The 15,392-nt window shown below is 39.6% G+C and overlaps 1 protein-coding gene across 1 annotated transcript in view; it reads right to left on the reverse strand.

Annotated features, from left to right (window-relative positions):
• Positions 1–10,205: 10,205 nt before the first annotated feature.
• DAPK2 (death associated protein kinase 2) overlaps positions 10,206–15,392 on the reverse strand; it is a 57,244-nt gene continuing 52,057 nt past the window's right edge. Inside the window, exons 7-9 of the mRNA XM_019504393.1 lie at positions 14,039–14,191; positions 12,398–12,443; positions 10,206–11,370 (exon numbers count right to left, since the gene is read on the reverse strand). Of these exons, the coding sequence (XP_019359938.1) occupies positions 10,720–11,370; positions 12,398–12,443; positions 14,039–14,191 (850 nt within the window). The 3' untranslated portion in view covers positions 10,206–10,719. The remainder of the gene's footprint in view (positions 11,371–12,397; positions 12,444–14,038; positions 14,192–15,392) is intronic.

Raw genomic sequence — 15,392 nt, forward strand, 5'->3', positions numbered from 1 at the left:
TTCCATGCCTCCATATACAGTTTCCCGCTGGAAGCCCCATGTTGAGACATGGAGCCTGCCTGGTCTGACTGCACACAGTTCCCGCCTGCAGTACCGTGAACCCCACACTGGCATGGAGCCAGCCCAGTCTGGTCTGAAGGTGCGCACCAGTATGCCAAGCAAGGCCAGGGCTCCATGCTGCCATGTGCAGCCCCTGGGACTCAGCGCATAATTTTGAATTTTTCTACGCATAATTCCCTGGGGTGTTCCTTGTGTCCTGAACAGTCAGTTGACTTGCATAAAATACAATTGACAATATCCATGTGATATGAACACACTGAAGAAAGGGACAGTGTTTAGCAGTCACTCCGGATATCTTGATAGAAAAATGGTATAACTGAGGATTTTATAATATGGGAACAATTAAATATAATGCATATCCACTGTACAAACAGGAAGGGATCATTTTAAATACATATGGTTGAGTGGCTCATGTCCAAGAAATGCCCTTTTTCAAAAAGTAAACACAAAAATAATAGATTTCCTGCCCACTGAAGCAAATACAAATTCATAGAGGCAAGAATTTTTGTGGGTGATATCTTTTATTGGATCTAATATCTAGTTGGGAGGTAGACAGGGTTCTTTGGGTAAATCTGATATCTTTTATTAGACCAGCTCAAACAGTTAGAAAAATTCCTCTTAGCAAGATTTTGGGTATAAATACTCTTTGTCAGGCTGAGGAAGCATCTGGAGGATGTACAGTTGGTTCAATATAAGATATCATCCACAAAAATCCTTGCCTCACATTTTTCCTGGACCATCACAACTAAATTCATAGCAATTGAAATAAAATAATCATTTTCTAATTTACATTAATTTGGAAGATATAGATTGGCAAAAACTGTAAAAAGGAAAAAAAGTAGAAAACAGGTAACAACTTTGCTTTGCTGGGTATTTGGCTGACTCATCAATCCCTGATAAAATGTGCATACAGAAGTGTTCTCTCCACAAAATAAACCTGATGAATAAGCCAAACCCAATTCTCAGTGAAAGGCCAGACTTGTGTTCAGACAATGCTGCAGCACTTTTTCTAGCTATGAAAGGGAGCTGATCTCATTTTTAAATAAGATTATGCACTAATTTGTTTGGGTTACATATGTACGTATGTATTTATTTATTTAATTTATATTCTGCCCTCCCCAACAAAGGCTTAGAGCCTTAAAACAAGGCAGAATGAAGATAATTTTGAAAACAATTAAGGTAGTCAACCTTGCATTTTACAATAAATATTCTAAACAAGAGTTGTGCCCACACTTCCAGCTCCTGCCTCAGGTTTTTCCAGTGTTCTACCAGCAGAACATCTGAGAGCAGATCCTGCTACCCAAGTGCTTTGCCATGTATAATAGCCTGCTAAGCTCCAAGCAATAACATTTACTTCATTATTATCCTACCATCACCTTTGGGAGGCAAGCACTTCAACTGCTAAAAATTAGTTTTTGGATAAGATGTCAAAGACAACTAAAGATATAACATTTTGAGAGGGGAAAGAAGAAAAGGAACTATGAAGATATCACCAAGTCTAAGAATGGAGAGAAAACCATAGTATATTGTCAAGAAGAATTTCAGGCCATTAGCCTGAGAGGCCTTCCTAGGGATTGGCATATACCTGTGTAGCTTAGTAAAGACAAAGCCTTACAGGCTTTACTATAGTTCACAGCAGCACTGACATGGGAAAGTGCCTTGCTTAAAGGAGCAGCTTTAGAATGCAGCCTTACATTTGAGGGAAATAGCTCTTCTCTTTGTATCCTTTTTCTCCACAATCAGCAGGCCTCTGTATTCCTGTCTCTTCTCCAGTCGTTTCCTACCTCCCCAGTTCTTCTATTTATGCTTCCTTCCTGTTACTTTTAGCCATTGCTCTTCATTGATTACTTTGTTTCCTTGCTTTTGTCTCGCTTCCCACATACCTTCTTCTCTATTTCCTTGCCATTTGTGAGCTAACTCCTCTACCTTTGATATAAGGTACCTCCTCCTGCTGAATGTGCTGTGCATGTTTCTATCTCCACGTTGGAGAGGATACAAAACTATAAATAACCCTTTTTTTTTTCCTTCCAGGATGTTCGTGATGAAATCTGAAGCCAGACAAAATTTACCTGCCGCTGTGTTTCAGTACAAATTCACAATGCTTAGAAAAATACCAGCCTCAGAATTACTGATACAAAGCTGTACATATCAGGCAAAATCCAGCGTCTCCCTGTAAAGTTCACTGTTGCTTCTTCTAAGTCTGATTTACAATTTTAAGCTACCATCAACCCCAACACAAAGGGCTAGATTATACCCATTTTTTTACAGTAATTCAACTATGTTGTCTTCAAAACTGTCCTACTTAAAGTAATGCAGCTGGCCAATTTGGAGGAAGATGGATCAGTATAAAAGTACTAATTTCTAAAAAATTGCAGATGATCCCTAAAGTTTACGGCAGTTTAACCTGGGAGCTGACCAACTAACCCAAGGATAACTGGCAGAGCAGGACCATTGACATGTTGAACATAAAAACAAAGGGCTCCTTTCTGCCTTTTCCATACCATCAAGGCAAGCACATCTGGTAACAAAATAAAAAAAAGATTTTCCCCTCACATGAGAATGGTGTTGGAGGTATAACTGTATACAGCTACAAATGCCCATTAGAAATTTGCCACCAAATATGTCATTCACAAATACAAGCTTATTTTTTAAAGTTGGCTTGAGATTCAAAACAGTTTCACTGCCAGAAAGGTGGATTTTTTTTGCTGTAATGAACACATTCTTATCCCTGATTCAGAATGTGACTTAAGCTGCACATAAAGGAATGTTAGTAAAAATACAGTGTCCTCAGTACAGATGATATCACAGTTCACAAGCAAATTCTAATCAGAAACATTTTATAAATAATAGTATCCAATATTGCTTCTTTTCTGCAATTCTCCAGGACTCTGGAATCCCCAGCGGTGTAAAGTCTCAGTGGACATTTAATAGTATCCAGATGCTCATGCAGTTTGAAAAGTGAGCAACTCAACATCCACGAATGAGATCATGAGGCAGGTTCTGTCATGCTGGAGTGCATTTTTAAGCCAAAGTGATTTTCCCCCAGTGTCTCTCTATAGTGAAATTCTAGATCCACTAAGAGATGCTGCTTCTCCTGAGATGAGTGCCTCTTCTTTGTGAAAGATCCTCCTCATGGTCGCTTTCACAATTTCTCTAAAGTAAAGAGGCAATAGTGTTTCAGATCACTGAATAAGACACAGAGCTCCAATATATGATCATAAATACCCATTCTTTTAAAATGTATCATCTGTGGGAAAAATAATCAGAAGAACTACGAGAACCATTACTAAGCTTCTTTACACATCAAGTACATTTTGCTATCTTCTATCCTTCAGATACTAGAGACCTAGAAAAGCTGTTGAACACAAGGAGTTTTCTACTTTAGGTAAGACCCTTTTAAGTTTATAATGGCTTCATATTCCATACACATAAAAACTGATTTAGCTTCCCGTGAAATAATACTTTTTATGTTGAAGTAAAATTTTAGTCTCCTTTTGCCCTTGGTACTCAACTGATTTTAATAAAATAACAAACAAAAATGGAAATGATTTTCTACTTGGTGCATGTGATATGTATTTCCTCTTTTACCTGCCTGCACATGCTCTCCAAAATACTTGTTCTTTCATTAAGGGAGATTAATACTCAGTGAATAGTATGCCCATCACTATGGTAGCCATCACCTACTGCAACTTCTGTACTGCACCCCCATATAAAAATTCTGGCCAGTGGATTTGGAGTTTGCAGAACCACTGGCAACTCCTTGCACCACAGTTCTGCTCCACATAGCACCATTGAAGCAGTGGCTCTGGTACATAAGGAGAGGATAATTTAATGGCCTGACTTCCACTCAGAGCCGTAGCAATTTGGGTGCTCATTGGACCTTATGTTTTCCTTTCCTCATCCCTTTGACTCCTTTTCTTTTAATGTACTTACCAGACTTTCTTCCTGTAATAGCTGGACCCTTCTTGTCAGGGAGCGAGATAAATGGTTGCACAGTGACACAATACTGTAAGAAAGCTATGGAGGGGGACAAAAAGATTTAAGTGACATTTGCAATACAGAAATATGAATATATTGAATATAGTTTTTCAAGCACCCTGCCCCAAAATCCCTTAGGTGAGCAAGCATTGCATCATCAGTATTAAAGTTCTACGGCTGTACCTTCCATCGCCTTCTGGCATATTGTCTCTTGAAGTTCTCTAAGTTAACAACAGACTCGCGCCGCACCATGGCCTGACACTTGTCCACAGGCTGGAAGACAAAAGATGGCTTATTTATTGTGAAGCTTACCCACCAGATATACGTATGCCTGCCTCTGTTTTTGTCACTTATACACCGAGTTAAGTTAAAGCTGAGGATGGGAATACTGACCATGCAAGTAGGAGCAAAGAAGTTAGACAACTATCACTAACTCAAGCTTCATATCAGGGCCAGATATAGTCCATTAAAAATACTATGCTTGATTCTACCTAAAATGCCAAAAACATGGAGAGTTGAACAGAATGAGGAAAAACCAGAGTGAGACTGGCAGAACTGTTTCAATAGAAGGTGCAGGCTCAGGGGGTGACCTGGTGGCAGCCTGTAAGTACATAAGGAGTGTGCATCAGGACCTGGGGGAATGCTTGTTCACCAGAGCACCCCAGAGGATGACAAGGTCCAATGGTCACAAACTCCTGTAAGACCATTTTAGGCTGGACATAAGGAAAAACTTCTTTACTGTCTGAGCCCTCAAGGCCTGGAACAGATCCCTCCCAGAGGTGGTGCAAGCACCTACTCTGGACAATTTTAAGAAACATCTGGATGTTTATCTTGCTGGGATCCTTTGACCCTAGCTGACTTCCTGCCCCTTGGGCAGGAGGATGGACCCAATGATCTTACAAGGTCCCTTCCAGCCCTAATGTCTATGAAACAGCTTTTGACTTTGCCAGGTCTTCAAAGTATTTCCATCAGCTGACCTACATAACCTTATTCTTATTAGGTTTGAGTATTAGCCAGCTGGCTTTCATCCATTCCCTTTCTCTGAGAGAGTAAGAAAACAGTTCCATTGGGACCTGCTGAGAAGGAGACTGAGGGCTGTTGACAGCACATTGATGACATTGTAGCCCATAACTCCCCAGTCTGACTCAGACATTTTGTAAGCATAGCCTAGGTATGGTGACAAAATTTATCCGAGGCCTAGCACTAATCCCTGCTCCCTTGGAAAGAAATGTGCAGTTGTTTTAAAGTCATTCATCCTAACCTTACAGCAAATGCCATAAACTGAGTGCATAAGGCACACCACACAACCTACAGTGAATTAACTTGAACATCTGTTGCGGGGAACTAGGAATTGTTCTCCCAGATCAAACCAATGGACCATCTAGTCCAGTGAATGATCTCTGGAATGTAGTTTGTATCTATTTAGGATTTTTAAAGCAAGCTGCTGTTTCAGCCCCCAAGAGGTCCCATCAAGGGTCCAATCAGGTCTCAACTATAGCACTATTATATCCCAAATAAAGAAGAAACAGGCAAGTCTACTTTCATTATGTATGCAGTGTGTTCAGAGTAAATTGCACAGTAGGTGAAAAGTAAGTGGAAACTGGAACTTCTGGTTAAGAAACAACACTACTATGGAAAAATGGTTTCTTTTTACAAGAATTATATTAATTTAAATAGATAATATTCCCTTTAAAAGCAACACAACTTTAAAAGATTTCATCAAGCTTCATAAGTAACTTAGCTGCCAGTCAGCCATGTTAGATCCCACTCTACTCAGTATCCAGAGGGTGGGAAATGCTACTACAGGTGTCATTACTAGTACATTAGAAAGCAGTGAACTATAGCAGTTAGAGCTTGTTGGTGAAATACAGGTGACATAGAAAAATGAGCCCTTGGAAAGTTGAAATACTTATTCTTAAACCACATAGGAACTTTTGCATTAACATAGTTCAGAGACTCTTAACCCACAGGGGTTCAACCAGTGGTCTTAGGAATAGAGTGAGTCAGTAAAGTACTGACTACCTACAGAAATAATGGGAAGGATCTGAGTAAACTACAACCTTAAAATAGGCCTATGATCAAAGTTATATGACAGAAACATCTCTGAATGGAAATTAACTTACAAGATGTGAATATTTATGCAGTATGGACTATATAGAGGGCTATTCCTGTAAGTTGCCAAACCACCATTTAGAATAGTGGCACAAGACACGTAACCAAAAGTTTTTATTTGCATTGTGCTTGTGATGCCATCCACCTTTTTCAGTATCTCTGTGCCTTAAAAAAGCCTCAAACTATAAATAGGAGTGCTTCCTGAGCTCTTTAAATGAGAGAGAATGAAGTGTCATTGTGTTTCAGTTACAAATATGCATACTACACCCTAACTGAATCAGAGATGCAAAGCTTTCACGAGCAAGAACTCACTTCAGATGCTAACAAAGGATCCATGCAGGCTTTATCCTTTAGCTGTTGACATAACACAAAGTGCAAGAGCATAGGGATTTGCTCAGTGCAGGTGCATAATACATGCCATGGAAACCAGAACACAATCAGCACCGAAAAACGTTAAAGTAAGTATGTAAAGACAAACAAAATTAAGACAATGCCAAAGGTTCCTGCTAATTTTGGATACCCACACTAAAGAAGGCAGATATTCAGGAAATGCTAACGACTCACACTCAAAAATCCAGCAGAATCTGCCCCTAAAAATAAGGTAACCCAAATCACACAGCACATTCAAAGTCAAACAGAGAGTGAGGAGTGAGGAAGAAAAAGAAACCCCAAACAAACAAACAAATCAACCAGAAGGCTGAAATGAGACCTGATGACACATCTGCTAATTTTCGAAGTATCATGTCAAAATGGGGCAAGTTGCACCCATTCTATCAGGTTGGATTTGGCCCAGGGAATCTATATAGCTGCCAGCTGATACAGTGGTGTATGGCCTAGAAACACTTACATTATTTTTCAGCAAAACCACTACTATACTTTACTAGTGCAATTTCCATGCTGTTCTGTAACCCTCATTTTTTTGCTCTTTAATTCTGGCCCAATTAAATGTATCTGAGTGAACAAATTTAGATTTTACACAAAATTCTATACTGAGAGGCAACCAATACTTTTCTAAATAATATACCTAATCACAGGGTACAAAATTACTTTTTAGTAGTTCTACAATTTCACCACAGCACAATTGTTGATTTATTTTACAGTCTCTTTTTAAGAAAGAGATGGGGAGCATAGGAAGGCACCAGAGTCAATGAGGGCCCTTACCAGCTGTACATCATCAGATATAGTTTGAAGTGGTTTTATATCCAGGGACAGCCCCAGAACCAGAAACACCTGAATGTAAGCTAAGGATTTATCAGATGTTTCCTGTGCAATAGCCAAAGAAAAGCTTTGCCCTGAATATATGAGCTTAGCTAGTCATGGTCTGAATAGCAGAAGGGGGCAAGTTCCACATCTCTCCTTTAAATGGAGGTTCTTGATGCTCAGAACATGTGAATAATAGTCATCAGTGAAAAACCCTGGAAAATTTGCTGTACTTTATTAGACTGTTCTCTCCTGAGCAGATGATTCAATCTCTCTTGAACATGTGATTCAATCCCATCCAGAGCACCAAACCACTGGAAGACAGTTTAAACAGGTTGGCAAGGTAGAGAAGTCTAATATATACTACTTTTCTGTGGAAGAGTGGAATGACAAAGCAGTGACCTTGTGATCTGCTGCTTGACATTAATTATCAAAGGCATCATGCTTTCTCAGAGACAGTACATCAGTGACCTCCTTCAGCTCAGGGAAGGCACTGGCCTCAAGGAGCAGGTCACAGATACATCAGCTTCTCTCACATATACTAAGGAATCGAGTGGCTTGATTCAATATCCCATCTGCTCTATTCCAGTACAACTGTATGTAGAGATAATCCAAATGGACAGTGATGAGGAGACAGTTTCTCTTCCTTGAGCATCTTTTCTTCAGATTTAGAATCTTACTAGATTTTAAAGTTACTTTTTCAGTATCTGAGGTCTCTCCATCTTTTTTTAAAAAACAAGTTACAGTTCCTCCATAGCATGCAAGACCGATTCTCAGATGGGAGTAGAGCACCAGTTACCACAAAATCATAGGTGAAATATTTTTAGAAAATTACATTTTTAGTAAGTCATAAGCAAAATTTCCTAAGAGACTGTAAACCAATGAGGCCACATATGGATGATAAACATGCCATACTGCTGAGGAGGACTCAAGCACTGCCTTGCTCCAGGCAGAATGCTTCCTAAACTGGAAGCAGTGTAGTCACATTTTGCAGCATGGTGGGTGGACTAATTAGAGGTAGCACTGTCACTCAGCACAACCAGTAGCCCACCTAATGCACCACTATGCTACTTCCAGATCACCCAGTGCAGCATGCTTGGGGATACCACTCCAGAGCATGTAACTACCATGCAGACATAACCTAGGCCTCACTAAAAGCAACATCTCTTAACATCACTAGGTCACTTAAAAGCTTTTAAAATTGTTACCTCCTGTGTAATATAGAATGTAAACCTCTTGGAGACAAGTGTGCCTCCTGTCAGATCCCACACACCATGATGGTATTATAGATAGTTACTGCATTATTTTTTATAGTTGAATTTTTACCACTTTCCTGAAGTCACTCTGAAAACATGGTGCTTTTTAAAATATTGTTACCCACAAATGAAGTGCCAGTATATTATCTTTACAAGGTTGAAAACAGAACTGTCATTATAATATTATGAACTATCATCACTGAATCTATTCGATAATTAGTGTCCCCAGAACGGAAGAGTGGGTATTTTCTTGAGAAGAGCAGAGAAACCTCTACTATATCTCAGGCATCACATCTCTTTTGACCTTCACTTTGTGTACAGCTTTCTTTAGAGTACAAAGTGGTTATGAAAAAAATGGGATATGGACTTTTGCCCTGTAAGTGAAAGCAATGGCTGCCATTTCCAAACTGGCTACTTAAAAGCAGCAGCACTGGTGTGTCATCAACATTTAATTCTTCTTTCAGAACCTGGCTGCCCATGAAGGGGGTTGTTTTTGCTTGATTATGTTGTTGCTGTTGGTACTGGTGCAGTGCTCAAAGGCCTAACTAGCATCAAACTGCCTGTAATAGGCAATGTAAACATTTACGGTCCTGGCCCTAAGAGACTTCTACCAGGTACATCACAGACCTAGCCATCCAGAAGGTGTTCTCAGATGCTTTGCAGTTCTTATCAGTTCATGAAACTCCAGAGATCGATTTCTGCACTAAAACAGTGTTTCAGCGCTGTCAAGTTAACACTCAGATTCTTTGGGCCACCCAAGCTTCCAATCAACTCAAACTTGCACCACTTATAAAAAGATCCTATGCTAGTAGAGGATGCCATGGTGAAAGAAAGTCCATTATGCTTCCTCTGTCCTCTATCAGAAGTGGAGGAAGGAGAGACATGCACAGAGAGCAGCTGCAGCAAAGATGCCCCTGCAGAAGTTCTTCACTGAACTTTTGCAGCTAAAGTACAGACCCTTTGCTGCATACCACAATGGCACAAAGGGGCCATAAACCAACTAGAGAACTTGGCCCTGTAGAGTTGCTTTACCTCTCTCCAATCATAACAATTCACCATCACAGAAGATAGCACCCTGAATAAAGGACAATTTATTGTGTCCAAAATGTGATTACATTTTACACATAAATACAGGCTATGCAATTTGCTTCTCCTTTGAACCACAGGAATACAGTCCAGGATTCCATTTCAGACTGCCTTTTTTCCTTTATTTTGTAATACATTTCAAAAACAACCTTTCCAACACCACCAGCAGTATCAAGTCCCACAAGGGAGCCAATGATTTGCCTGCTTGCTGGATCTTCCTTTTTGTGGAATGAAAGGGAGTCTCTATTGACACTGCCTGATCACCATCATTAGACTCTAATATTTGCATGACATAACACACACACACACGCACACACACAATTACCCAACCATTTTATTACAAAGTCTCAATTCTCTCTTTTGAAAATAATTACTCTGGTACATGACACTTGCAACACCTGATTTTATGAAGAGAACTAGATCTTTAAAGAAGTAAAAAATAAGCATCTTAGGATGATAAAGGACTGGCTCTACCCTGAATAACTGGCCTAAAAATAATAACTCGTACCTTTCCTTCAGCAGCAGTGATTTTCATGGAGATTTTCATAGTACGAACTGATAAATCACTGCATCACTTGCTCCAGTTTATATGGCTGAATTAACTTTCATAAGTATTCTCAATTATCTGATCTGCATGACTATTTCCTTTATCCAAACAAGGATGTTTCTATGATTTTTTTTTAGGCTTTAAGGCATGTGGTAACTGTAAATAAACATTTCATGTAAATTACCCATTAATCTTCAGGACTGGTATATTTAACATTTCATGGTAATGTTAAAACAAAATAGCTTCAGGGGCAAATGAGCCTTGTAATAATGTGATATCAACTCCTCTAAGAATTCAGAAACTAAACTTGTCACAAGAATGTCATCACTAAAAACACTGAAGAAGTTTGTGCAACACAACAATATTTTGTTTTGATGCCTACATAATGTTTTTCTGCTGAGGTAACAGATATTTTTACTGCTGTATAACAAGACAGACAGGAAAACAGAGACCTTCCTGCATTAGAAACCCAAGTCACCATTATTGACTTGAGTCTGCAACATCAAGATTCAATCCTGCAAGGAATTCTTCACAGCAAGATCTGTTTAACAGCTCCATTAGTGATTCATTAATATCTTTGTTAAAAACAGAGCCAAAGTTTCCATTCATAGATGCTTCATTTCCATTCTCCTGCTGAAAATTACTCATTAAATCCTGGATCCAACCGAGTTCTTCAGAAAGTTCCCGACTCAGAGACTCATATCGAGACTGTAGATCAATGCATTTCCCAGTGACACTTGCAAGACTGGCACCTATAGTCTGGATATCGTCCTGCAGATGTCTCTTCAGAGATTCGATTTTACGGTATTCATACTTAAGCTGAGAAAGCTTGTGCCTCACATTTTCATTTTCTTCTTTGTACCAAGCTTCTTTTTCATTATAAATGGAAACCAATGCATCTATGTCCTCCTGCAAAGAATCATGAGACACAGCTAGAGTACTAAAACCACGTTCCATCAGAGAAATGTCTTCTACCACATGGGCAAAGCGCTCAAAATTGATGTAGGTGTTGTTTGGTGGCATACTTGAATGGCACTTTATGGTGTATTCTTTCAAACGTTTTGTTTTCAGCTGTGTATTCTCAGCCTTCTTGTTTTCTTGGACTTTTGTCTCTCCCTTCAGCTGGTGAGTCTTCAGACAGAAGAATCAGTATTATGATTTTTTTTTAACAAGATAGTGCACTACTTGAAATTCTACACAGCAAAGGATGCAAAATGCATTTCCACAGTGCTGAAAGATGTTAGACTCCCAGACATTCCCTTTCATGCATTTGATTAAAAGTGAAAAAGGGGGTGTGACATTCATTCCCACATGATAAGGATAAATAAATAAGAGGATTGTGGGCTACTTTATTGTGCAATTAAAACCATTAATATTTGTGACAAAATAAATAATCCTGAAAAACACACCACTCCATGTTTTGTACACCACAATAAAAATGGAAGTTTAAACACCATCATTTGTCATGCCAAGATTAGCCAAATTTACTTTCAATCAGAGAAATGCAAGCTGTGCTTAGGACAAAACACACACACAAATCCAAGTACCAAGCAAATCAAGGTAAGTATTAGCTTACTACAGCAGTGGTATTTTTTCACACTGATTTTGGTACATTCTCAACTCTAGAAAACACTACACAAAATGTATGTTGTGTGCTCATGCAAATAGCATATTGGAAAATAATAATAAGTTTGTTCTAATACAGAATGCTGTATGCTTATCAATTTGTATTTCAACAATTAATAACAAAACTTTAGCCTCCTTCAACATTTATGGTAATAAAAGATGTTGAAATTAAGGCTTGCAGAAATCCAAGTTTTGCAAAGGACTGAACAGATTTTTACTGTATGCCTTGCAGCCAAGGATCTTGAACTGTTTGACACCTGGTTCTTCTGCATAACATGTCATGTAGACTCGAGGCATTATTATTGCTTTTATTGATGCATGAAATTGAGACATGGAAAGACTAAAAGGTCACTGTGAGGTTCAAACTGATTTTTGAAAGCCCATACCCATGGCAAGTTTTTTTTTGCTATTTAGGCAATGGCCTTCAGTGTGGAAATACGAAATCCCATACAAATTCTGTACTAGCTTATCCTGAATTATTGTACATCAATTATAAAAAGAAGACATAGGCAGTTACTGTATTTGATCTTACCGTTATCCAAGGATGAGAGAGCGCTTCCTGAATTGTGAGTCGCTTCCTACAACCAACCAAACTTAAATGAGAAAAACCTTGAATGTTAGCCCTTCTTAATACTATTCCTCAGATCTATAAAGTGGTCATCAAGCAGTGCCAAGACTCACTCTCAACTTTCACAGCTACATTTTCCCTCAGGGCAGGTGGTTTGTATACGTCTTAGTATCTATTTTACCAAGCTTTCCAGTCAAAATTGTCAGCACTACTCACTTTCCCTTTTTCATCAATTAAAGTTTTCACCTCTTTTACCCTTCTGGAGGAAGAGGTAAAACATTGTTGCTTTCTTAATATTTAACATGCCTAAAAAAAGTGGATTCTTCCTATACAAGCTCAGTCTGACTTTTTATGAATCAATTTATATCATATTAATTGCATCTAAAAGTCTTTAGAGCTCTTGCAATCAAATCTCCCCTGGAGCTGGTGCTTCCTGAAGGCAGCAATATTAGGAAGGATACTTCAGTTCTAATCAAGAAATCTAACTTCCTTCTGTCCCATGGCAGCTCTGCTGACAGTACACTATCCATCTCCCCCAAGAATAACAGGCAAAAATGTGGCATTACCCTTGCAGTTGACAATGGGACAAATATCAACAGGGTGGTCTGTCTTTCTTTGAAGATACTGGTCAGAACTATGCAAAACATTCCTATCAAACTCCAACCTGTGACAGCATATGATGAGGTATGATGTACAGAGATGTTGGCAGAGGTATCTCACCCATTCCCTCAGCTGGCCTCCTTGCTCTTCTCCCTATAAACCACAATGGCTGCCTTCTCATTACTGAATTTTTAGGGGCCCCAGGACACAATCATTGCCTGCCATCCCACACCATTCTGCAAAAGAATGGTCCCTAGTCTATTTTTCAGGAAAAATCAGATAACCCCTTCCACTCCTACAATGTGATTATTTAAAGGACTCGGCACAAGACATTTTCCTATAGTCATAAGCAGAGCACCTTCCCCCTACTACAGGGGTGGAACTACAGGAATAGAGCCCAGGGATATTCAGATTGCCAACACTGGAAGCTCAACTAGTGTTGAAAAGTCAGGGTGCTCAGCTGACACATTATCTATCACAAGTATTGAAAACTCTGGATGCTTCATTCTATCCTCTGTTTGGTCCATTTTTGCACTGGTTTGACTGAAGAAGAATTAAGATTTGCATAATCCAGTTGATGACAAAGAGGCAGAATATAATATAGCTCCATTCTCATATAGTGTCTTTGCAGCTGCAGAAGGAAATGGAAAAATTCCTCTGCAGTTATGCTTTGAGGACAGTTTTGCTTCCGGTTTCACCCTGCAGAGTTCAGCAGGGACTGTGCTGCATGAGATAGCAGCAGTTTAGTTGTAAGACTGATTAGGAGGTCAAAATATCCTTTTAGCTTTAAACTCTTGGTCTGTGCGTATATTAGCCAGATACTCATGTTGCTGTTACTATGGGAACATCAGGGAAAAAGAAAGAAGAGCATCTCAGGCCACATAGTTTTGCCTAACACATCACTCTGAGATGGTGACATACTCTGGAGAGAAAGCTCTGTAAACAGCCTGGCATGCTCAGTTTTGCCTGCATACAAGGCAAACACTGTTTAGTACCTTCTCTTACCGTGTATCTTTCACCAGGAGTTTCTGGATAAAGTCTTTTGCCAGATCACTGGTGTGACTGAAAAATTCCTCGTCAAATTCATAATTCACAGCTGTGATGTTGGCAAGAGTTTCCTGCTTATTTTCTCCAAGGAAAGGTGATGCACCACTCAGCCTAAGCAGATGGCAGAGAAGAACCATGTTTTCAGTGGAAAAATAAACATCAGCAGTACTGTGGCTAGAGACTGTGAAATCACACTACCAAGATGTATGAATGGGTCTCTGAGAAGACAAAACATTTGGGAAATAATGGGCCCCATTTTGGCTAACTGCATACCTAGCTACAGGTCAGACTCTCACCGCATAAACCCCAAGGCAGCGCTTACATATGCCCATAGACATCAACAACCCAAATGGACAGACTTTCCCAACCCTTCATTCCCATTCAGGTTGCTGCTGCCCAGCATTGACATGGTCAATGCAGGTGCAGATGCAGAGTATGTGCACGTGCACGTCCACAAGAACACACACACACACACACACGAGCATGCACCACCAGGGAAATAAGACCCTAGTGGACCTCAGCAAGAAGTCTGTGCAATGGTCTTTTTGGGGTGGAAAAACTCCTGATCTCTGCTGGTTTTTGGCTGCAGGTTCACTAAAAATTACCTATGCACACTGAGCAGAGCATGGTTCAAGAGGACTATTTCAGTACAGCATATACCCTACTTGCAGAATATACTACAGAAAGCTCAGTTGCTCAGATTTTGTGGCTTTGCCAAGTTTCTGTAGGATGGGAAGGGGCCATGGCATTTCCTAAATTCATTCCCAAATCACAATACAGTAAAATCCAATAGGTTTTCAATTTAGTTGGCACTCTGCTCCATGCCTAAAACTTCAACAATACAATGCAGACATCATCAGAATAAAACGGCATTCAGCAGTCTTTATTTAGATGGGAAGAGCTTTGAGTCTGCTTGGCATCTCTCTCAAATGCAACTGATACCCTTCACCATTAACCTCTGCCTCACAAAAAGCTCATATTACAGCACTGTGTCCAGTCCCTCCCCATACCCACCACCAAAAAAAAAATGCTGAGTTGTGGAAGTCAGGAAGTATTTACAGGAAATGTTTATAACATGGAAATAGATCTCATCCCATTTTAAAACCTCCTGGAATATTATTATTCTTGCCTACCATGTTTGGACTTTGTTACCGAAGACTCAGGATGCAGCATGCTCAAAAGAGAGATGCAGCAAATCTTTGAGTCTGATGAGTGCCCTTACATTGCTTCTCTAGCAATTTTGCTCCCAGTGAAGCTATTCTACATTGTCATTTTCAACAGGGAGCTTCTGGAGGAACACAAGACTGAAATG

The sequence above is a fragment of the Gavialis gangeticus genome, unplaced genomic scaffold (assembly GCF_001723915.1).
Source record: "Gavialis gangeticus isolate Ggan-Ray unplaced genomic scaffold, GavGan_comp1, whole genome shotgun sequence".
In the NCBI taxonomy this organism is placed as follows: domain Eukaryota; kingdom Metazoa; phylum Chordata; order Crocodylia; family Gavialidae; genus Gavialis; species Gavialis gangeticus.